At 39.3% G+C, this 23,436-nt stretch overlaps 2 protein-coding genes across 2 annotated transcripts; both read right to left on the reverse strand.

Annotated features, from left to right (window-relative positions):
- Positions 1-282: 282 nt before the first annotated feature.
- LOC121956367 (keratin, type I cytoskeletal 13-like) lies at positions 283-6,604 on the reverse strand. Its single transcript, XM_042504542.1, has 8 exons — positions 6,208-6,604; positions 5,025-5,107; positions 4,113-4,269; positions 2,467-2,628; positions 2,260-2,385; positions 1,312-1,386; positions 1,074-1,222; positions 283-514 (listed from the first exon to the last, which is right to left on the reverse strand). The coding sequence occupies exons 1-8, from the start codon at positions 6,577-6,579 to the stop codon at positions 388-390; spliced, it is 1,251 nt and encodes a 416-aa protein (XP_042360476.1). The 5' UTR covers positions 6,580-6,604; the 3' UTR covers positions 283-387.
- Positions 6,605-13,928: 7,324 nt separating this feature from the next.
- Positions 13,929-21,554, reverse strand: LOC121956200 (keratin, type I cytoskeletal 13-like). The gene is made up of 8 exons (XM_042504335.1): positions 21,150-21,554; positions 19,298-19,380; positions 18,998-19,154; positions 18,762-18,923; positions 18,230-18,355; positions 17,405-17,619; positions 15,464-15,487; positions 13,929-14,034 (listed from the first exon to the last, which is right to left on the reverse strand). Exons 1-8 carry the CDS (start codon positions 21,552-21,554, stop codon positions 13,929-13,931), a joined length of 1,278 nt encoding a protein of 425 aa, XP_042360269.1.
- Between the last annotated feature and the right edge of the window lie 1,882 nt (positions 21,555-23,436).

Consider the following 23,436-nt stretch of genomic DNA (forward strand, 5'->3'; position numbering starts at 1 on the left):
TTTAAGGTAATTAATATTAACTGTTGCTTTCCTCAGATAACAATAAATTCATTATTTCAAGGTCACAGAGATTTTTAATTATGTCAAACATGGCTGTTCTCATTACTTTATAGATATTTTTGGTCCCTTTGTTTTCTATGTATTCCTATTTTACCGTTGATCTTTATGGTATTTGTATGAACTTTTATATTTTATATATATATATTTTACATCAGAGCTCAGGATGCAGGCTGTTAAACAGCATATAACCATAGCAACAAGACAGACATGAACACACACAGCTTATTTGGACTCTTGCTTTATTGTTTATACATCATTCTTAACATCAGTGAACGATGATGATGGCGATGGTGACCGGCTGACAGCCCCAGCAGCAGCTCAGGCGGTCTAAGAGGTGGAGGTGGTGGTGGAGGAGGAGGAGGAGGAGGAGACCACCTGCCCATCAACCACCTGCTCCACCACTGTCACTATGCGCTTGGTTGTCTTGCTGGATGAGGTTGAGGTTGTGGAGATGCTGTTGAACCAAACAGAAAATAGATCACTGTGAACTGAAGATCTTTGGTAAGTATTAATTTTATCTATTTAGTTCACATCATATTTTATATTTTAATTTTAATTTGTTTTGATCACTACTTAATTATCTGTTAATTAAGCAATGTCACACGAGAGGGGTGATGTTGTGCTCATATATCATCACGGCTGTGATTCGGTCGTAGGCACGAGGCCGCAGGCCGAAGATAATCATAATCACACTACTACTACTACACACTGACTTACGTCTAACTTCTTACTTACTTACTCATGTACCTGTTATGTTATACCTACTTATTTTCTCATTTGTTCTGTATTTGTTACTGACAACCTAGATACTAAGTGTCTTACTAACTACTTATTTACTTGCTATGTACTTACTACTTAAAAACTTATTGACTATGTAGTTAATAACTTACTAGTACTTCTTTTTTTGTTAACGTTAAAGTCTTAATCTATCATTTCCCAACCCTAGCTTGCCTCAACCTCCTTAGGAGTGATGATACAGTCCTGAGGAGTTGAACCCTCCTGCTGAGTCTCACCTGCTGCTGGCCTCTCCATCCAGCAGCCTCCTGTATTCTGCAATCTCCGCCTCCAGTTTGGTCTTGATGTCCAGCAGCATCTTGTACTCCTGGGCCTGTCTCTCCAGATCGGCCCTCAGCTGCACCAGCTGCTCCTCCAGAAGGGTCACCTGAAAGTGAAGAGGGAGATTAACAGGTTAAAGTCAACAGAAGTATGTACAGTAAATAGTTCTTAGAGGTGGAACTTTTTCTGTCTCACCTGCATCTGGTATCCAGAGAGCTTCATGGCGTACCGGCTTTGTGTCTCAGCCAGAGTTCCCTCTAGTGACGCTTTCTACAGAAACAAAGTCACAAACACTTGAACAACTGATTTCCCACCTCAGAATCAGAATCAGAATCAGAAAAAGATTTATTGCCAGGTATAGTTAACACAATACGATGAATTTGTTCTGGTGGGTTGGTGCAACATAAATATAGAAAAAAAAACCCAGATAAAATAGAAGACCAAATATAAAATATAAAATATAAAATATAAAAAGTACGAGTCTATACCAAGTGTGATTTTTATTTATTTATTTTTGTTTGCACAGTGGCAGCACTGAGCAGCAGTCTGTCAGTGGGGGATTTGATGTTACATGATTAATATTGATGTAAAACTTTTGTACTTTTTGTTATTACTTGTACCAGTAATTAACTTTCTGTCCATTCCTACATAATACAATATTATTATTATTGTTGTTGTTGTTATATTATTATCATTAATAATAATAATAATAATAATAATAATAATAATAATAAATAATAATAATAATAATAATAATAATAATAAATAACTGTAATGTCTAATGTTCTTCGGTTTAAGTGGTTGAACCATTTACTATAATTAAAATTAAAATAAAATGTTTATAAATATGCAGTTTTTTTTCAGGCCATTTTTCTGTTTGTTGGTTCTTTTGAGTTCTCTTTTTTCTTTCTTTCTTTATTTGAGCTAAGGTTTAGAAAATTTTCTTGTAGTTTTTATTTTTTATTTCATTTTTTGGGCTAATTTTGGGTCTTTTCTTCTTGAGCTGCTCATGACCAAATCAAACTAATTTAGTCAGGTTGCAAAGGGTTGAGTATATTTTGATTCTGATATTCAATGAAAGAACAGACTTTTTCTACGCTTTAAAATTGAAGTTAAAGCTTGTTGCACTACTGTGACACTCACCAAGCCCAACGCGGCCTGCAGCTCGATCTCCAGTGACTGCTTCGTCCTTTTGAGCTCTGTGATTTCTGTCTTGGACGTCTGCAGGGTCTCCGTCTGGATGACCACCTCCTTGCTCAAAGTCTCCGACTGCACAAAGACACAAATCGGTACATGTACAAACCATGCAGGTCCTTTCTGCGTCCACAGGAAGTGATATCATGGCATTACCTTGGTCTTGAACCAGATCTCCAGCTCTTTCTGGTTCTTTGCAGCGATGGTCTCGTACTGCTCTCTGATTTCTTCCATCATCTTGGTGAGGTCTGGCCCTGGAGTGGCTTCCACATCAACCTGGACCTGACCGCTCATCTGAGCTCTCATCGCTAGCAGCTCCTGCACAGACACAACAGATATGAAAGAATTGTGACTTTAGTTTGCTCTTGCTTGATTAATGTTAAAACAGCTGTTTCTAAGACTCTGTTCATTTTGAAAAATCCAACATTAGGATTACTTGCTGCCTGAGAGAACAATGTGAATGAAAACAAGTAAGTGCTGAAATAAGAATGATAATAATTATAATATACGTTTTTTATATGGTACTGCTCAAAAACAAGTTACAAAGTGCTTTGCAAAAAAACACCAAACCAAAAGATGTATTGTTTAATGAAATATTAAGAAATTAATTAAATAAATGTCAGTTCATCGATTAATTTTCATAGTCAGAAAATTAATCTGCAAAATTAATTTTCTGGTTCGAACTTTTCTAATCTGACGGTGTCCTGCTTTACATAATTTTAATATGAATATTTGGGTGGGTTTTAACTGTTGATCGGTCAGATTAAGAGTTTTACAAATGTACCACAGAAATGATTAATACCAAAAATGCTAAGAAATGGATGTACTTCTGAATCTCGTTTTGCAGTTTTGAGAGAGTAGCATACTGTTTGTGTGTAATGTGCAGGGCTGCCACTAGGGGCTGCTGTTAGTTCTGTTTTTTTTACAGTCTATGGCTGTCAATAATAAAGGTCTGGAGTGGAGGATTTGGTGACATTTAGTGGAGAGGCCTCAGATTGCAACCAAGTGAAACCCTCCCATGTAACTAATGAACAAGATTAAATTATTTTTTTATGATGTGCACATAAATTATGCAAATAAATTAAAATAAAATTCGAAACCAAATTTTAAAGCTTGAAAATGTATAAACACTTTTCTGCCAAAACATGGTTTTCAGTGTTCTACGTCTTAATAATAATAGAATTGTTAATACTAAAATTGACTGTAACCTATATTGCTTTCATTTGCGGAAAACCTAAACAATATTAAGGCAGAAATTTTTAGTTCTAATAAAATGTACACAGAAATTGTATTATTCACAATGACATGATGCCTTTAATGAAATGTCCCTAAGTATCTTAGTAGTAGTAGTAAGAGTAGTAGTATTGTTGTTGTTGTTGTTGTTGTTGTTGTTGTTGTCATGACAGATGTGTCAAAGTCAACCATAAAAGGATCAGGTTTAGATTTTCACAACTGTTACACTTATTTATCATTTAATTTAATTTAATTCACAAGATGTTATTGTAGGGGGCAACAGAGGGTAGCTGGCCTCTGGGGACTAGCAGCTGAAGAGGTGCCAGTTCATCTCCTAGGCACCGCCAAAGTGCCCCTGATCAAGGCATCAAACCCCCAAACTGCTCCAGTTGCTCCATTCATGGCCGACCTTGTGCTACCCCCTTGTTGCATGTGTGGTACTTGTTTATGGAGGGCTCATAAACATAACATATTTCAACCACCAGTTGGCCTAAAAAATGGTGCAGACTAACAAATAATAAGGTAATATTGTAAAAGGGTGTGGATGAGGTGTTTTCATGCTGTCTGACCTCCTCATGGTTCTTCTTAAGGAAGAGGAGCTCCTCTCTCAGGCCCTCGATCTGCATGTTCAAGTCGTTCTTTGCTAGGTTAAGCTCATCCAGAACTCTCTTTAAGCCGGCGATGTCGGCCTCCACCGACAGACGCAAGGCCAACTCGTTCTCATACCTGCAGCAGGAAGAGGGACTGTCAAATGTCAGCTGTCACATAAATAAAAGCAATAAAAACATGAGACATCAACACATAGCTCAGATGTAGTGATGTCCCGCCCACCTGTGCAGCTGTAGTCAGAAGTTGCTTTCATTACTGTTGCAGGTCACAACTATGAAGGTAACATAGTTGTAATAAACAGAATTATCCTTAAAAACATCTGCAGCCATCTGGGACACTTCTTTGAATGATTATAAATAGTAGAAAAACTACATTTTATTTTTGCTCTAAAAGCAGGGAAAGTGCCTTAATGTGTCTTGGTGAATGACTTGTGAAAAGCGTAGCTGATGCAGGTTAGGCAGTAAGAAAACTTCAGTTTCATTTTAACAACAGTTCATATGAAGTTAAAGGCGAAATATCAGGATGCTTTAATGAAAGTTAGATATGATCTGCTTGAATGAATCTGCCAGACGACAAACATCACAGCACATCTACTCTTTGATTTCCTGCAGAGTGATCAAACTGATTTATGAGTTGAGGTAAAGCCCTGAGGTCAGAGCTGCTGCTGCTGAAAGAAATTTTAATATCTCTTAACCTGTCAGTCAAGTCACAGCTGAGACATAGCAATGATGTCAGTAATTAATGAGTGTCTCTTTATCCACCTCAACGTGTGGTTTTACTAACCCTTGTACTGTGTGTGTGTGTGTGTGTGTGTGTGTGTGTGTGTGTGTGTGTGTGTGTGTGTGTGTGTGTGTGTGTTAACTTGGACTCACTTGGTCCTGAAGTCGTCTGCGGCCAGGCGGGCGTTATCGATGCTGAGGTGAATCGCTCCGTTCACCTTGATGGCGGCCTGAATCTGGCGAACACAAACAAAGATTTCATCATTTCACTCTTGCATCATCAGATTACATGTTACTTCTACTACTACTCTTACTACTACTACTACTACTACTACTACTACTACTACTTCTGCTTAAGTTGTTGCTCATAGTGGTACTACTTATGTTTTTACGCATAGTTCTACTACTAATACAGTTTTTACATATAATAATGCTACTACTACTACAGTTTCTTCAAACAGAAATACTACTTCTACTACTACTAATACAACTGCAATTTTTTCTTATAGTACTACTACTTGGGTTATATTTTATTGTACTAAAGCTTTTTTATACTATAACTACTACAGCTGTTTCTCAGTACTACTACTACTGTTGTTTCCTGTAAAACAACTACTACAGCTGTTGCATATACTACTATTACTTCTGCAGCTGAAAGTACTACTACCACTAAGTGTTTCATATAATACAACTACTACAGTGGCTTAAAGTACTAGTACCTCTAGACCTGTCTTATAAAGGGCAACTACTACAGCTGTTGCATATACTGCTATTACTACTGCAGATGTTTCTTGTAGCACAATTACTGCAGCTGTTGCTTTTACTACTACTTCTGCAGCTGATGCGTATAGTACTACAACTACAACTACTGCAACCTATGCTTAAAGTACTACTACTAGACTTGTTTCATATAGTACACTCACTACAGCTGTTGCTTATTCTACTTTTACTACTTATGCAGTTGTTTCTTACAGCACAACCACTACAGCTGTTGCTTATTGTACTACTACTAGTCATGTTAAATATAAAACTACTATTGTTGTTGCATACACTACTACTGCAATTGATGCTTATGGCACTACCACCACAGTTGTTCCTTATAATGCAACTACTACAGCTGTTGTTTATATTACTATTACTACCGCAGTTGATGCTGATTGTACAACAGCTACTTCTGTTATTTCTTATAGTATAAACACGACAGCTGCAGCTGACAGAACTAAGCTCCCTACCTGAACTTAACCTCACTTCCTCATGTAAAACTTTATTGCTCTGCTCAGGCGTCACATCTTTGCACCTGCATGTTACCTGTGAGGATGAGGAGGCTGGGCGTTACCTTGGCAGTGAGGTCAGCGATGGTGGCGAAGAAGGCGCTGTAGTCCCTGGTGCTGGGACCGACCTTACTGTCCAGATACTGCCTGATCTTCAGCTCCAGCTCGGCGTTGGCCTTTTCCAGGGAGCGCACCTTTGCCAGGTAGTTGGCCAGGCGGTCGTTGAGGTTCTGCATGGTGAACTTCTCATTGCCGATGAGGCTGTCATCCATGCTGTAGCCGCCTCCACCTATGGCAGAGGAGATCTTGACGCCTCTGCCTCCTGCTCCTCCATACACGGTGCCACCACTTGACCTCTGCTCAGCACCGATGCCTATCAAGGAGCCACTTGAGCGCCGAACCGACATGGAGGAAGTGCGAGAGACGTAGTTGCTCATGATGGATGCTGCCTTTCTGCTGTGAGATGACAGAGGAGAGTGACGAGCTGCAGGAAGCTCACCTCCTTTTTAATACTCCTGCAGCCATCAATCACTCAGCAAACACCATGGTTACTGAGAGTGAGGTGGGTAGTCAGGTATGCATGCAGGAGGCTGGTCCTGGGTGTGGATGGGCATGGCAGGGGAAAAATGTAACCTTCAAACATGCTTTCTTACGTGACAGTAATGGGTTTCGTTTATCAGTGCCAGGATGGGAGGTCGCCTGAACCTTTTGATTTCAATTACCAAGGAAGAACTTGTGTATCTAAAGCTGTCGAGACAGGCAATGTTGCCAATTTTCAGTCAATCAAAAGTTCAAATGAGGAAGTACACTTTAGTAAGGCTTTTGTGAAAGCTTTTCAAAATGTCAGTGCACTTATAAAATGAGTGTGAGCACAATAATTATACACTTCCAAGGAGTCTAAGTGGCACCAAGTAAAGGTTTAAATAAATAATATAAATATATATCAAATAATATCCTCTGTAATTGCAGTGAGAGTGGTCTAGTTTATTGCTCCTATCACACAAACGAAGTATGTCAAATGGCTTGAAACCTACTGAGATGACCTAAGATAACACAGTTAAAAAAAAAAAAAAAAAAGGTCAGGTCAGATGATCTTGTGTTGCATTAAACTTGATTTTAAACTACAAGCAGTTTTGGAAGAGAGAAAACTATCAAAAGTTTAACAAAAGTCTGACATTTTTGTGAGTGACTTGAATGCAAGTCCAAGCTCAAGTTCAAGTAGTTTTACTGTCATAATATTGAGGGTCAGAACAATATAACGAAATTCAGGTGGCAATTCCTGAGGAATAAAAGTGTTTTAAACAAATGGAATATAAGACAGACAAAAACATCAATGGAATAAAATAAAGAGCCTGTGCAGACTTGGTATTAACCTTCCTGGGTGATCCAATGACAAGTGGACAGCTTTATATCTGTCTGTTCACACCAGGCATTAGAATGCATTTCCACGTGTCGACTGACAACTTGTAATCGGATCTCCCTCTCTATATGCAAATAAACACATATACACATCTTCTGTGTTTGCAAAGGCCAAATGCATTGCTGGTTTTAACTGAGGTCTGTCATGCTATACACACACTACTGTGAGCCAGTGACAGATCTGACTGTCAGCATCAACCAGCTGTTACCAAACAGTTAATAAGCAGAGACAGCCTAAAGTTTAGAGACACAGTTGAGCCATTTCTGTGTTGGTGTGAGTTTGATGATGTGTTACCTGGTGCTACAAACATTAAACTGACCATTCTACCAGGGAAGAGCGGCTGCAGAGACGGTCCTCTAGCTCTGCATCTACAAGTGGGGAGTCAGTAAGTACGGACATCAGCTGTGTAGGTCGACCTTCAGTGTGACTCAGGAAACACTAGCTGCACACACTGCCTAAAGAATGTGGTCATATGCAATCCAGACCGCCTCCGAATATGGTTGGATCGATCAGAACTCAAGATAAATTGAGGATGCATGTGGTTCATTCACAAACTGCACTTAGAGCTGTCCACTTTCAATCCAGTCACCCAGGATTCTTAAACCGCATGTAGACAGGGCCTAAATCCTGAGTGGAGAGCTTACCTGTTTTAACCCCAAACGCCACTTTAATATTGCACAAAATGGTATCGCTTTGCGCACAAAATGCACTTTTCAAAATCAAGCATTAAAAAATACATATTATACATTTATATATTATACATATATTTTACATTTACTTAGATTTTTTCTGCTTTCATTGAGTTTATTTTTTCAACCAACATCAGTCCTAAAATATATATGCAATATTCATTAATTTTCAGAATTTTGTCCTTTAATTGCCAGGTTTTTGCCACTATGTTTTTAATATGAAAACACACACACCACACACACACACACACACACACACACACACACACACATTATTTTCAACATACTTCATGCAAAGTACTGTAGTTATAGTACAGGTTGGAAATTACAAGATTAAAAAGACAGTCTTTTGAAAATTTATGACATATGCATACATATCCAAAATTATCAAAAAAAAAAAAAAAATGAAGAATGAAAAGTGCGTAAAATGCACCAAACAAATTATCAAAAAAAACATAGTAACTAGAACTAAACATAGTAAGCACAGAGGTTAGCATGAGGTTAAGTCTGAACTCATGAATATTTGCATCAAACATGCAGTTTTGAGCTTCCCAGTCATGGAAAAGCTCTGAAAAGTAAGAAAAAACATGATCCACTATGTCCCAGACTGAACTAAACCCTGAATGGGTTGATTTCTTCTGCCCCTTTGTGAACTCTGCACCGTGCGACAATCAGCGGTGTTCACCAACTGAATTCCACCACTTTTCCTCCATTACTAGTTGCTGTTTTACCAGTTAAACCCTCACCCTCGCCACCTGTGCTTAGCTCTCTTTTATGAACAAGTTTATGACCACCTCTCCCCATTCCAACCATTGTCAAACCACACACCCAACTCACTGCCTCCAATCTTTCATCATTGTTAATCACGCCTCAATCAACACCTCAAACAACTCACATTTCACACAAAAGAGAAAGGTAAATAAAATAAGAGTGATTCGCCTTGGATGCTAGGTTTGAACTGTAAATGAATGTTAACAAACCTGTTTGACTGTGAAGCCGACTCATGTCCCTTATGGTTCCCTGCTACTGTGATGGACGGCTTTGACGGTGACAGCAGAATTCAAAAGAACCAACTTGCCACTTAGTTTAAAATGTGTCGCCAGTAATCTACTCCTGCAGGCCAAACAAGTCTTTATGAAAGGTTAACCCAGCTTTTCTCCAGTTCAGATCACTTGCCAAAACAATCAAGTTTTCAGGTTCTTTGGGAGTGTCAGGTGCATAGAGTGCTGTTGATGACAGTGACTAAAGAGTGACACTTTTAAAGATAAGATGATGGATTGTACTTTATGACTTTAATAAACTGAGAAAAACTGCAGGCATAGTTAGGGCTAGATGCAGTAAAGCCCCCCCTATGGTCTTTGGGCAGGCATGTTGTTTTTTCCCCTTAGAGAATTGAAGGGCCTAAATACCATAGAGTACTCAGAGCATCTTTACTCGTGTAGTAAAAACTGAGGGGATAGAAACACTCTTAAAAAGTGTCATTATGGTTTCTTTCTTGTGACACCCTCAAAGAGAATATTATCGCTATTTTTCAGGATTTTGGGAGCTCTGTTATTGACATGATGACTATGCCCTTGAAATACTCAAATACAAGTACCTGAAACTTGTGCTTAAGCTAGAGAAAGTGTCAGGACACCCCCTGGCCTTCACTTGCAAAATTTCAAATTTTAAATCAACACATAATAACCAATGCCATGCAAAAAAATGCAAGGAGACACAAGAAGTGGCAAAGATGGGTGACGCGACCACAGACACAAAACAACTACAAAGAGACACGAAACATCCACAAGGAGACACAAGATGACTAAAAAGAGACACAAAATGACCACAAGGAGACGCACAGCAATTACAAGAGAATGCAAAATAACCACAATGAGAAAGAGAAAAACAAACGCAAAACAAACACAAGAAGATAATAGAAAACCACAAGGAGGCCCAAACCAACCACAAATAAATGCAAAATCACCACAGTAAGACAGAAAATTACCTCCGAGACCCAAATAACTACAAAAAGACACAAAGTAACCACAAGGAGACACAAAAACAGCTGCAAAGAGACACAAAACAGCACAAAATGACTACAAAGCAACATGAAGCAACCAAAAAGTCACACATTTACCTCAAAAAGACCCAAATGACTACAAAAAGACACAAAGCGACAATAAGCATTATATCAGGATGCTCAGGCTAGTATTAGTAGTAACGTTTCATGCAGAACTTGAAGATGGTTTCCTAGGTCAAAGTTTTGTCATGACGTCTCCCAGCAAAATTTGTGCATGCATGCAGGTTTTTCAAACAAGAGGTTGGTGTGTTCATGCGTCACCACAGACAGGCAAGAGAACAGGTAAACAGTACACAGCAGCAGGATCAAAGGTCTTTGAAAAGTCTTCAGTGGTTTCTTCTCTTCATATATCTTTTACTTATTCAGTCTCTCTTTCAAACTCGATGCACATGTAAATGGATCTGTGTTTTGGAGGAGACGGACAGTAATTAGTGACAGCACGTCATTGCATCCTGTTGGCCTAGGAGCTAAAATTAGCACGTTCACCCAGGAGTTGTATTCCCATTAATGCCAATCAGAGCCAGAGACGATAAAACCCCATGTCTACTACAGAGTCATTTGACCCGGGTGTGAATACCAATCATACGCATTCTACTTGCATTAAAAAGCCAGATGTTAGCGGGTGTTGGAGGTTTTTTATTCAGTGGGAATGAGGCTCTAGACCCATTCACTCTCCTTGTCAGATTTTTTCGCTGTTTGTACTACATCTGTTTCAGTTTGTTTTCTAGCGAACGCAAAAGCAGAAACACGAGTTTGTGGTGGTGTATAGACAGGATTTATTGAAGCACAGGTGAATGAATTCATTGCTTTCTTCATAACTGACACAGAGCTTTTCAGCCCATCAACTAATTTCCAGCCCTCAGGTCGTTGGATTCTCTTCAAAATCCTCACCTGTCAAAGCAGACAACAAACTGCATACATAACGTAATTTAGGGGAAATGAGAAATTTGCCTCTATTTGAAGGGAGAGGCTTATGTGCATTACAGAAGAACTTTAAACATCCAGACGACTTTTAAGAATAGTCTGACTGTTTTTCTTAAATACGATGTTACTCAGAGTCAGGTGTAAAGTTCAAAATCAGTTTCATATTGTCCGGCAGTTTTATTGTTCCAGGAGTAAATTAATCCGGAGCTCTTGGAAGTTTCATTGTTATTTCACCATTTCCTCATTCATTTTCTGTGATCGCTTGTCCTCGTAAGGATCGCAGGGGGTGCTGGAGCCAATCCCAGCCGTAATCGGGCAGAAGGTGGGGTACACCCTGGACAGGTCGCCAGACTATCGCAGGGCCGACACATATAGACAGACAACCATACACGCTCACAGTCACACCTAAGGGCAATTTAGAGTCACCAACCAACTTGACATGCATGTCTTTGGATCGTGGGAGGAAGCTGCTCAGAGTTCTCAGACACGGGGAGAACATGCCGCCCACCCCAACCTTTTGAGGTAAAAATGATATTTTACCTTTCCAAGACATTTTTTTTTATGGAAAACACTTTTTACATTGAATGGGCTTCATTTTTTTAATTACATTTGAGATATCTATTAATTCATTTGGATGTCATAATTACAACATGACTAGTCAGAAATCCTATATTTCAGATATTAGCACAGCGTTTAATCATTTATTAGATTAATGCAGTGGTTGAGGAAGTACTCAGAGCCTTTCCTAAAGTATAAGCGCCAATACCGCAATAAAGACACCTTTACAAGTCAAAGTTCTGCAGCCCAAATCCATTTTTTCTTTTTTTCTCTGTCGGCAGTTACCAACCAGTCAACTCTCTCTTTTTCCAAATCAGTTTCACTTGTTGCTCAATTCCAAGGAATGTTCGGCCTGACATTTGTAAAGCCACACAATTTATGCTAGAAGTAATAAACAAAGTATGTCATTGGCTCAAAAACACTTTAGTGCTGCCAAAAGATCACTTCATTGTGTGCAGACATGTAAAGCAAGTAATGAGAATGTGAGATGGAAGATTTATTGTAAACTTTGTACTGGTCCTTTAAAATCAAGTGGCGAGCACGATGTTAAAGCCAAGAGGCAACAGCAGCTTTTCAGTTAAAAACAAGATTGTTTTTTCATTTAAGTCTGTCTTAGGCACTGAACACATGGCCTCTCCCCTGTTCGGCGTGTCAGTATCGTCGGCTCCTTTTACTCATTGCCAGCTCGTGTGTCTGCACGTGTGTCACTCTGCTGCTGCTCCCCTCTGGCCTCTACCTCTGTTTCCATGTGCGCCAGGTTAAGTCCCTCCTCCTGGTATCCAATTGGTTGCTGACCGCTCTGTTCTCCAGTGCCATTGGTCATTCTATCAGGAGGTAAAGTGCTTCACAGGTGCAGGTTATCAAACATAATGATAAGAATGCCCTGGCAAGAAGTAAAACAAAACTCAGTAACTTCAACCTAAAACATGCCATAAAACACAATAAAACCATGCCATAAACACAATAAAGCCATGCAATAAAACACAATAAAATAAACACTAAAAACCAGTAAACAATAAACTCATGCAGGAAAAATATAAAATCATGCACAATACAAACAGATATGAATACACAAAAATAAACTTATACTTCCACTGTGCAACAGACACACCCTGGGTCATGGGAGAACTAAACAAGTCTACCAGGACCACAGATCAAACATGCATATGTGCAGATTTTGGGTTTTGGGTTTTTGGGTGGCTTTTATTTCAGGTGGAATTCCTGGGATTGTGTTTTTTGTGTGCTGAGACGTTTCTCCCTTTTTGGCTGTGTTGCAGGGGCTGGGCGTGGCTTCCAGGTGCTGGAGCTCACAGCGCACTTCCTCACCTGCATCTCATCAGCAATCAACCAAGGCTTAAAGTCTGCAGCTTCACTTGACTCTGGTACCAGATTGTTACTTCCTGACACGTGGTTAGATCGGCCGCTTCATTTCTTGTGATTTGCATTACAACTAGTGTTAGTTCTTTGCCTGCGAAGAATCTCTGTGCTCATTGGTTTTTTGTGTGTTTTTCCAGTTCCTCTCTGTGAGCTCCAATGCCTCACGACCCAGCCTCTCGCCTCTGTGTGCCCCCACCAGCTTTTCCCCTTCCACTCTGGACTCCACCATCTTCCAGCCTCACCAGTCCCGCCAGGTCTCTCCACTTGCTCGGCTTCTGTGATTCCCCTTCCCAACATTCCCCATAACTCCTCCATCAACTACCATCAAACCTTTTATTCACTCATCCCCATTGTTTGTGTGTTTGCTCCTGGGTCCTTCACCTCCACCGGTTCTTCTACCATAACAGATTTTTGGGAGGATGCAGGGGACATGTCCCTTAAATATTCAAAACGTGTATTATCTCCCTCAACAAAAACATGAAAGTAGCAGAGGACCTTTATTGTAGGTAGGCGGAAGTATGCAACCTCAAAAGAAAGAACTGAGTATTTAGACTATGAAATATATACCTTACTGGTAAGGTGGATATTTGGTGTTAGAGAGTTTTAGCACAAGGGATTGTTCCTGACACTGTGGACTGGTGTTAAGTGTTCATCATGGTGAAGGCCTGTGGGAGGAAACTGTTTTTGTATCTGGTATTTTTGGCGTTCAGTGTTCTGAAGAAACTACTAAACTTGACAAATTGAAACAGGGTGTGTCTAAGGTGTGAAGGGCTGCAGTGATGTTACTTGCCTGTTTCCTGACTCTGTAGATGTTAAGTCCTGAATGATGGACAGACCGACACTCATGATTCTTTCTGCAGTCCTGATTCTGGTTCTGTCATCTGCAAATTTGAGGAGTTTAACAGATGGTTCTGCTAAGGTGCAGTCACTGGTTTAGAGCAATGCTTCTCAAATGTTTTACACACTTTACCACCTCAGAAAATATTACGCTCTCCAAGTACAGCCTGTTCTCACTCCAAACTCGACAAATACATCTGCTCTTCAAGTGCTTTTGGCATAGAAGTGTGATACCAAAAGCTATCTTCCGCATCCAACCAGAACGCAGCTGGATAGTATCAGATGAGAACGCACAAAGACAGAACCAGTGGTGTAGTTATTATACACCAGCAGGCAACACCATGTGTACCCATATGTAATGCGCATGGGGGGCATCACTTAAGAAAACAGCCTGACAGAACCGGTTGCATGCACATGAAATGCTGGGGGACAGTTTCAGGTGGTAACACTGCCAGTAATGATGTAAGGTGCACAAGTGCAATTTTAGGGCAACCGATTTTTGTGCGGGAGTCCAGAATTTGTTACCCGTGTGGATGTGAGAGTTTTTTTTCCACACTTTACGACGTCCCTTTTTTGCCTAGACCTAACCATCCATGACTTTGTGCCTTATCCTAACCATCACGACATCCTACCTTGGTTGCCATGCTCTGTTTTAGAAACATAACCACCATGCTGCGTCATCCCACCATGTGCATTTGTTAACATCATGTTAATGGCATCCCAAAGCATAAACAGCTGATGTAGAAGGATACCTTAAACATCATAAGTAGAAGCAGACGGTCACTGACATGGTGGCACCATGTGACGAGTTGGGATGAGAATGTGTTGCCAGGTACCTACAGACTGTTAATTTAGGAGAAAGGGATAGCACTGGAACTGGCACTTAAAGTCTTCTGGAAAACTCTTATACAAGATCATATATCTCAAAGGCCAGGCCCTAATCACGGGCTGTGAACACTTCACCTGTGCTTGTGTTGATATCATGGTAGCTGCATCCCAGTAAATCAGCAGCAGACTCAGAAGGATACCAAGAACCTAACATGTAGATGAGGAAGTCCACTACAAAGTAGTGATATATGATGACTTTGCATGAGAACGTGTTGTTGAATGTGCAGAAGGTTTTAGTTGGCACACATCTTCTCAAAAACTGATGTAAGATGTCACATTGTTAGTCAGTTATCTAGGTCTGTAGCTACAGAGCATTTGACCACAGGTTTGAGAGATTTTAGTTTGTGCCTATTAGTTGTGAGAAGATGGACAAGACAGTGGAAACAGAGTCCAAAACCTGCATGAGGAACAGAACAGCAGGCATCCTTCAAAGCTCCAATTTGTAGGACTTAGTGGCATCTAGTGGTGAGGTTGCAGAGCTAAAACTTTTTCCTGTGTGCCAAGCATGTAGAAGAACTATGGAGCGAATGTTTGGTTTGTGCATTCTGGGCTACTGTAGAAACAGCATGGTGGACTCTGTGGAGGAGGACCTGCTCAGTATTAAGAAATAAAGAGTTTATTCTAGGGTTATGGATGCAAAATGATTCTCTGAGGTAATTATGAATTAATGAAAATATACAAACCCTCTCTTACATTTCTGCAAATAGATGCCACGGAGTCCTACACATTGGACCTTAAATATCATATAGCAAAGATCCAGTGTGCTCTGTTGGGACACTTGATTTGTTGTCTGTATTTTGGAGGTTTGTTGCTGAGGTGTGCATACTCCCCATGAACAGTGAGCATGGAGTTGTTCTCCACATTAGTAATTTGGTGGGCCTGGAGTTGTAAGGCCTCACTAAGACTGGCCTGAGGTGGGATGTAAACATCAACCATAAAGAATAAGGAATCTACCTTTACTTTAGCTAAGTGGTAAATAAGTAGTCATAGATCATTGTACAGGAAATGGTGAAAAAAATGTGTTGCTGTTCCTGACTTTTGCCATAGGAGGGCAGTCTTCTCCAACACAACAATTACACTTCATATCAGTCCATTAACCTGTGATGAGTAACTTTAGTATAGTTTACTGTTGCTCCAGCAATAATATCTAAAGTTTGTAAGCTGCTGCGACAAATCAGTCAGCTTTGAAATAATAAAAAATAAAAATCTAGACAGGTGTTCAAGAATTTAAAAGTTTGTTACACACACAAACAGTATTGAGAGTGTTTTCCAGAATGGAAAACAAAGAAAATGAGGGCTGTAGAGAGCAATGGATTATATGTTCAGTGGAAACAGTTTTTGGTGCTAGGTACACAGACTTATCAAAATAACAGCCATAAAAACAACTTTATGTGGTTATTAGAACAATTTGGGAATGTTACATTGAACAAAAGCATTTGCACAACATTTTAAGAGCATTATGGGAGGGTTATCTGAGAGGGTACCGGCAGGTAACCTCGGGAGAACATAAAAAAAAAAATGGTACCCCATCCAAAAAAAGTTTGGAAAATGTTTGGTTTAACAAAAAATAAAATAAAATTGTTAAACTCTTTTTAGAAAAAAAGTTACTTCATGTTGTTATTAGAATGTGTTAGAAATGTTGGAAAAAAAATTTCTGCACAACATTCACATAGCACATTGAGAGGGGGTTATCAAAATACAAACCTGGGTGGAACGTTCCAGGGATGTTGAGGGAATGTTTTGTGTTGGCTGAGTCATACATCAGAAATGACCCTCAACCTTAAATCTATTTTTATAATAACAATAAAGGCAAAGTGGCAGCCGATCTGTTATTATGAAATAAAAACACATGAACCACAGAAACAATATCAGACTTCATTTTTATTTAAGAGCGTCAGACAAACTCTGTTTTCAGTTTACAGCAGCTGATTCTGGCTTTATCCTGGTCTAACTGCTGCTGCTGATCACGCTTTCTGAGGAGTCTATTTCGTGCAAGATGGTTACACATTAGGGGTTGTGCTGTCAAAGAAACAAGACACGAAAAACACATAAATACATTTCATTTATTTATTGATTTTTATTTCTTTCTTTTCCTGATTTCTTCTTCACATCACAACCTCAAGCTGGTAATTTTATCCCCATAAACAAGATAAGTAACATTCAAAAAGTGGAAGCTATTCCCCGAACTACAACCATAGATGTTTTCATTAAAAATGTTAGTATTGTATTTTCTTTCTGTGTCTCAAATCTACATAAACTGATCTCATTGGAGATTTAAAAAACAAAAAAGTTTACAAAAAATAAATGCTATTTTCTTTACTGTGTCAGACACTTTGGTTTATGACCAAATACCTGCAGAACTAATAACATTCCCATCAACCTCAGTTGTACTTTGTTTCTACTGCTAATTAGCTAATGTAAGTATGCTATCAGCTTGTCAAGTACAGCCTTGCAGAGCTGCCAGCATCACTGAATGCTGTTTTGTTGTATGTTTTCCCTCTGCTTACCTCTCTCCATCCAGAAGCCTCCTGTACTCGGCGATCTCCAGCTCTAGTCTGTTCTTGATGTCCAACAAGTCAGCGTACATGCCCTTTTGGTTCTCCAGGTCGGCCCTCAGCTGGGCCAGCTGCTCCTCCAGAGCCTCCACCTGCCTCTGGTAACCTGCCAGCATGGTGGCGTAGCGGCTCCTGGTCTCAGCCAGACTGGCCTCCAGAGCTCCTTTCTGTTCAGGAGGAAGAGGAAGACACTGGGGTCAACTGTATTACTATAAGTTTGACTCAACAGTAAGACCACCCTCTAATACTTACTGAGATACTTCTTCAAAGTGAAAGTGCATGATACAGCTCTAGATAAACGTTTTTCATCACAAAAACTACTCTAACCACTACATTCCATCAAAACACCAGGGCAGACCAGACACTTCTGTTGAACTATCTCAACGTTGTTTTTCCAAATGACATAATAGCTGATCTGATAAAACCTGCCTCCATATGAACGCTTCAAATATAACAGCAATTTTGTAACTTGATAAAGATTTCCCCCTTAGATAATGCTGTTGCCCTTTTACCTCTAATCAACACAGACCGGGGCTGTAACAGTTTGTGCATTGGTGCAGAACCATCATGGTTAAGGGGTCATGGTCCAGTACATACAGCTGCACGCAGAATACATGGAATGTAGATTAATGGAAATAATGCATCACCAAATTTAACAAGTTTCACCCCAAAAATTTTAAGCTGTATGCCCGATTAGCACAACAAGCTGATTGTTGTTTCAGTTAGTTATACTTTGGTGATAAATGGCCTTTTACAAATATTTTTGTGTTTTCTTACCTTGCTGATCTGAGCCTGCAGTTTGATCTCCAGGGTCTGAAGAGTTCGTCTGATCTCTCCGATCTCAGTCTTGGATGTCTGCAACGTCTCTGTGCTGACAGCCACCTCTTTGTTCAGGTCAGCTGTCTGTGAAAAACAAGTACCAGTGATTTGTTGATCAAATATGAGAATATCAGACAGCAACGTGATGTATTGTGATATTATCTGCTAAATATCTTGTAACAGAAGAACTGAAAACAATAAAAAGCCAATTAGTACAAAGAAAAAAAAATACAAAGCTGAAAAAGTATAAATTAAAAAAAAAAACCTAAAACAAACGTATCTACTTGGTTTAAAAAAGAAAAACAAATCCTAAATGACTAAAAGGTCACTGGAATAAAAACTTATGAAACTTGAAAAATATACATATATAAAACAAAAACACTGAACAACAAAAGGTGGTTATCATGTAACTTTTGTAGGAGCAGGTTTTGGACAGAAGGGAGCAGCATTGATCACATTCAGGGCATTGAACAGGACTTTATGTCCTCACCTTGGCCTGGAACCAGGCCTCCAGGTCTCTGCGGTTCTTGTCAGCGACAGTCTCGTAGTGCTCTCTGATTCCAGCCATGATGGCAGCCAGATCCTCCTGAGGAGCAGCGTCCACCTCCACGTTCACCTGACCTCCCATCAGAGCTCTCAGAGCCAGCAGGTCCTGCAAGAAGTCGCAGATTAAACCTCTTGCATTTTATCTTAATTTCTTGTTCTGTCGGGTTTCAGTGGTCTTACCTCCTCGTGGTTCTTCTTCAGCTGGATCAGCTCATCTTTCAGACCCTCCACCTGTATTTCAAGGTCCCTTCGGCTCAGTGTCAGCTCTTGCAGGGCCCTCTTCAGCCCAGCAATGTCAGCCTCTACTGACTGACGTAAGGCCAGTTCATTCTCGTACCTGAAGGAGCACGAGAATGAGTTTAAGAGACTCACCAAGTGACTGTGGAGAACATGCTCAAAAAGACAAATTGTTTCAGATTATGTTATGTTGTGGGCTCACCAAACAATTTCACATAAAAAGAAACAAAGTCTCACACTCACTTGACTCTGAAGTCATCAGTGGCCAGCTTGGCGTTGTCAATGGTGAGGATGAAGGCGGCGTTGTCACGAGAAGCAAGCCTGATCTGAGCAGAAAGAAAGACAGAATCTGTGTGGGTAACTGGCAGTTTGACTGAAAGGCTTCGGGAGACTTATTTCAGCTTCCCTAAAGATCAAAATTAAAATCAAACTGGTAAATGAACATCTGTAGTGGCTGCATGGAACTCTGTGGCTACCAGGTGGCTCTAAAAACTTCTGTATTATGAAACTTTAAAACCTACATTTAAAAACCAAAGATATTAACTTCATAACTTCAAACTTTCAACTTAAAAAAAATCTAAAATTAAAACTACATTGCTAGAAATGTTATTTATCTAATGCTTCGTCAACTAAAACTTTTAACTGAAAGCTACGACCCAGAAATTACATTAACAAACTGTTATCCATTAAATAAATAAAAAATAATAAAAAAATCAATTTAGTGTGTTCTTTAAAAATAAAATTTCAAAAACCCTAATAAGTTTTACAACTCAATGAATCTAAAAGAAAATAGTAGCAATTAAAAACTAAATTAAACTATACTAAACTAAACTTATATTTCACAAAACAAACAGTTTTTAATTTAATCGTGCTCAGTTGGCTTTGTTTCTCTGGTTACATCACCAAATTATGTCACCTGTCGACCCCACTGCCACCCCACCCTGAAGTGTTGAAATATACTTTGCAATCCAAACATCTTTTACTGCAAACATTCTTAACTCATATTTACCGAGGATAACTGAACAAACATGTACATATTTACTTGTCATATGTTAGGCTGTCTGTTGTTTACCCTTTAGTCACTTGTTTGTTTAATTGTACAAACTCAACATTTTTGTTTGCAAAACTTGAAAAAAAATCCCAACCCCCCAAAACATCCTGTTAGTTATATGTGTATATTATTCAGCTGTGAAAGTTGTACATTCTTCAAGTAAGGTCCACTGCAAGTTAATTGCAAGGTAACTTATTTTAACTCATTTTTAGAAAAGTATGTCAGTAGTCCTAAAGGCAATTCAAAAAGCAAATTACTGCAGTACAACCAATACAGAATGACTACTGGGGAAACTTTAAGTTCATTTGTGTTAATGAGAATAAGGCTTTTAACAAATAAAACATAAACATGATTTTCTGCAATGACTTTTGCAGTGTTAACCCCGTGATCGATGTAAATAAATTGCATTATAGTCTAGCACGGTCCAGCCACAGGTTCCAGATTTTCCTGTAGTCTTTAGTTCAAGGTCCACACATTAAAAAAATTACCACATATTCAATTTTATTTCACAAAATCGAAACAATGCGTTGGAATAGAGGACAAAGGAAAAATAAGATATATTTTATTATTTTTTATGTTAAGAATGAACAACACTTAAAAATACAAGCTTTCTTCTGTATATTCACTGCACTGAAAAATGTGTTGTTTTGGGTTTTTTTGTTTTGCTTTTTTACAAACTTGAGATGTTCACAAGTCGCTTGGAGTCCATGCGGAATGGACACACTTCTGGACCGTGACCTATTAATGGAGAATTTTTTTTTTAAATCACAATACATTATGATCAATTTATTAATTGGAAATGTATTATTCTAATTAGTGTTCTAAACGGTATTTTAAAACCAGAATGTGAATTATATGCATAGTTAACTAAAATGAAACCCCCTTAAGATATGATCAACAGGCCAATCATATTGAGACTGGCTTGTAAGGATGTCCTGCCTGAAAGGCTAAAGTGAGGTTAGAGAACGCCCGTACAGCCTAAGGAGAATCGGTATAATCTGCCATTTTCTGCACAAAATGCCCATTCTGTCTTTGTGTCCTCACCTGGTCCTGCAGGTCTTTGATGCGGACATTGAAGCTGCTGAAGTTGTTGGCCTCTGGCATGACTCTGCTCTCCAGATACTGTCTGATCTTCATCTCCAGCTCAGCATTGGCCGCCTCCAGGCTGCGCACCTTGTCCAGGTAGCTGGCCAGGCGGTCGTTAAGGTTCTGCATGGTGGCCTTGTCATTGATGGACACATTGGTGGCATCAGCCAGGTTGAAGCCACTGCCAGCACCGGCAGAGGAAACAAAAGAAGCCTTAGAGATACGTACTCCAGACCCTCCGGCTCCTCCGTACACACTGCCAGACCCCATGCTGCCGACCCGGAGGGAGGAGGAGGGGCCCATCATAGTGGAGCCCCTCATAGAGGAAGATATGTAGCTGCTGCGGCTGGAGAAGGAGGTCATGGCTGCTGGTCGGCTGGTCAGTGGCTTTGAGCAGAGAGTGAAGAGCTGCTGAAATGCAGGGCTCCTTATATGACTCAAATACTCCCTGAAGCTGGGATCCTAAACATGCCAGAGGGGCTTCCCACTGTGCAAACAGTGAAGCGCAAACAGGTCTTAGATGAACAGGTGAGGTGCAGCAGGCTGGATTTCTAAAGCTCTCTCCTTTCCCTGTCCGTCAGGGAGGGGAAAGGAGACAGCTATTCAGTGCTTCACAAGAAAATAGCAAAGATAAGAGATTTCTTTTCTATTTTTCAGACTCTATAATCCTCTATGACTGTTAAACTCTTTGGTACCTCAGCAAACTGGCTTGATATCTTTCAAATATTTTCAAAGAGGGTGATTAGCAACTCAACAAGAAATGACCCCAAAGTAGCAAGAAGTTAGTATAAAGTCACAAGAACATTACCCGGAAATAAGCAAAGAAAAAGTAAAAAAGAAAAACAAAAAACAAGAAAATGACCTCAAGAAAGTGCTAAAAAAGTATATATTTTAAATATAAAATTAAAAGAATAATAAATTTAGTTTTCTGAACATTTCCCCTTATTTTTTGATTATATCTAATAATCTTCCCCAGGTTTATTTTCAGATCATTTTTCTTTTAAGAAATTTTCACGTTGATTTACAGAAATCATAGCAATTTTCTCAGGTTTCAGAGGTGCTTATGAAAATCGTCTGAACGCAGCACAAGAAAACTAATCTCAATTGAGGTGTTAAAGGGTTAATTTTGCTTCAACAAATTTATTCATAGTTACATATTATTTTGTTATTTTTCTCTCTTTTGTAACTTTGTGTTTTATTACTCTTTCTTACTCTATTGTGTCCTTTTTTGTTTAGTTTTTGAATCCTTTTTGTCCTTGTCTTGTAAATTTTTCCCCTCAATTTTTATTCTTTTATGTGTTAAAATCTGTGTTATTGAGCGCTTTTCCTTTAGGATGGTCACAATAAAGGCCACTCCAACATGTGGAGTTTGATCTTGAAAAGAAACATTCACAGTCCACAAACCAATGAGTGACGTCACATTAGCTACTTTATTTATTTTTACAGTCTTGGTGTTGCTATAGGTTTAAAACATCTCACATCCTATCAGTCTTGCTTCAGAGTACACCTTGTCTGCTACTTGTTGTCGTTTGCTGCCACCTTTGGAGCTGTTTTGTCCTGGTGCAGATCCAAAATCTTGATCGAATTTTAACACTGCCAATCGCAAAATAAAAAAATAAAAAAATAAAAAACATGAAACACAGAAATCATGTAAGACTTCATTTTTATTGAGGAACATATGACAGACTCAGTTTTAGAGTTTACAGCATCTCATTCTGGCTTTATTCTGTCATAAGTGTTGCTGCTGATCACGCTTCCAGAGAAGTCCATTTCCTGCCCAATGGTTACTCCTGGGTGGTATTTTTTGTGGTGGTGACAGTGGTGATGGTGGTGGTAGTTGGGGTGATGGTGGTGTTGGGATTTGTGATGATGCTGCAGGAGGAAAATAAATAATTCAGTTTACTCTGTCTTTTTTCTATTTATTAACATAATCAATGCCAGTCATTCATCAATTGCCAAAATAAGACGGAACGTCATGTGGTCATTCAATAACATTGAATATTATTTTCTTTTAGTTTATGGCTAATCAATACCAATGACATCGCCTTCAATTTCGGTTGTATCATTGCTGCTAATTAGCTAATGTTAGCATGCTTACATGTTAAGCTAAGATGTTTCATGAGTATTTCCACTTTGCACAACATGTATTAAAGAAGTAACTGCAGTGAAGTCACACTTGAGTCATCCAACTTTTCCTACTACTCACATTCCTCCGTCCAGCAGCCTCCTGTACTCTGCAATCTCC

This window comes from Plectropomus leopardus, chromosome 17 (genome assembly GCF_008729295.1).
Source record: "Plectropomus leopardus isolate mb chromosome 17, YSFRI_Pleo_2.0, whole genome shotgun sequence".
Classification (NCBI taxonomy): Eukaryota; Metazoa; Chordata; class Actinopteri; order Perciformes; family Serranidae; genus Plectropomus; species Plectropomus leopardus.

Bases quoted from the DNA above. Each gene is read 5' to 3' on its own strand.
- LOC121956367 (XM_042504542.1), bottom strand. From the start codon at position 6,579: ATGAGCAACTACGTCTCTCGCACTTCCTCCATGTCGGTTCGGCGCTCA. The intron at 1,223-1,311 runs GTGAGACAGAAA...CTTCACTTTCAG, and splicing joins TCTCTGGATACCAGATGCAG to GTGACCCTTCTGGAGGAGCA. The intron at 515-1,073 runs GTGAGACTCAGC...TTGGTTCAACAG, and splicing joins GATGGAGAGGCCAGCAGCAG to CATCTCCACAACCTCAACCT.
- LOC121956200 (XM_042504335.1), bottom strand. From the start codon at position 21,554: ATGACCTCCTTCTCCAGCCGCAGCAGCTACATATCTTCCTCTATGAGG. The intron at 18,924-18,997 runs GTAAGACCACTG...GACTTCTTGCAG, and splicing joins TGAAGAAGAACCACGAGGAG to GACCTGCTGGCTCTGAGAGC. The intron at 14,035-15,463 runs GCTGTTTCTACA...AACCAGAATCAG, and splicing joins TCCTCCACAGAGTCCACCAT to GACTGCAGAAAGAATCATGA.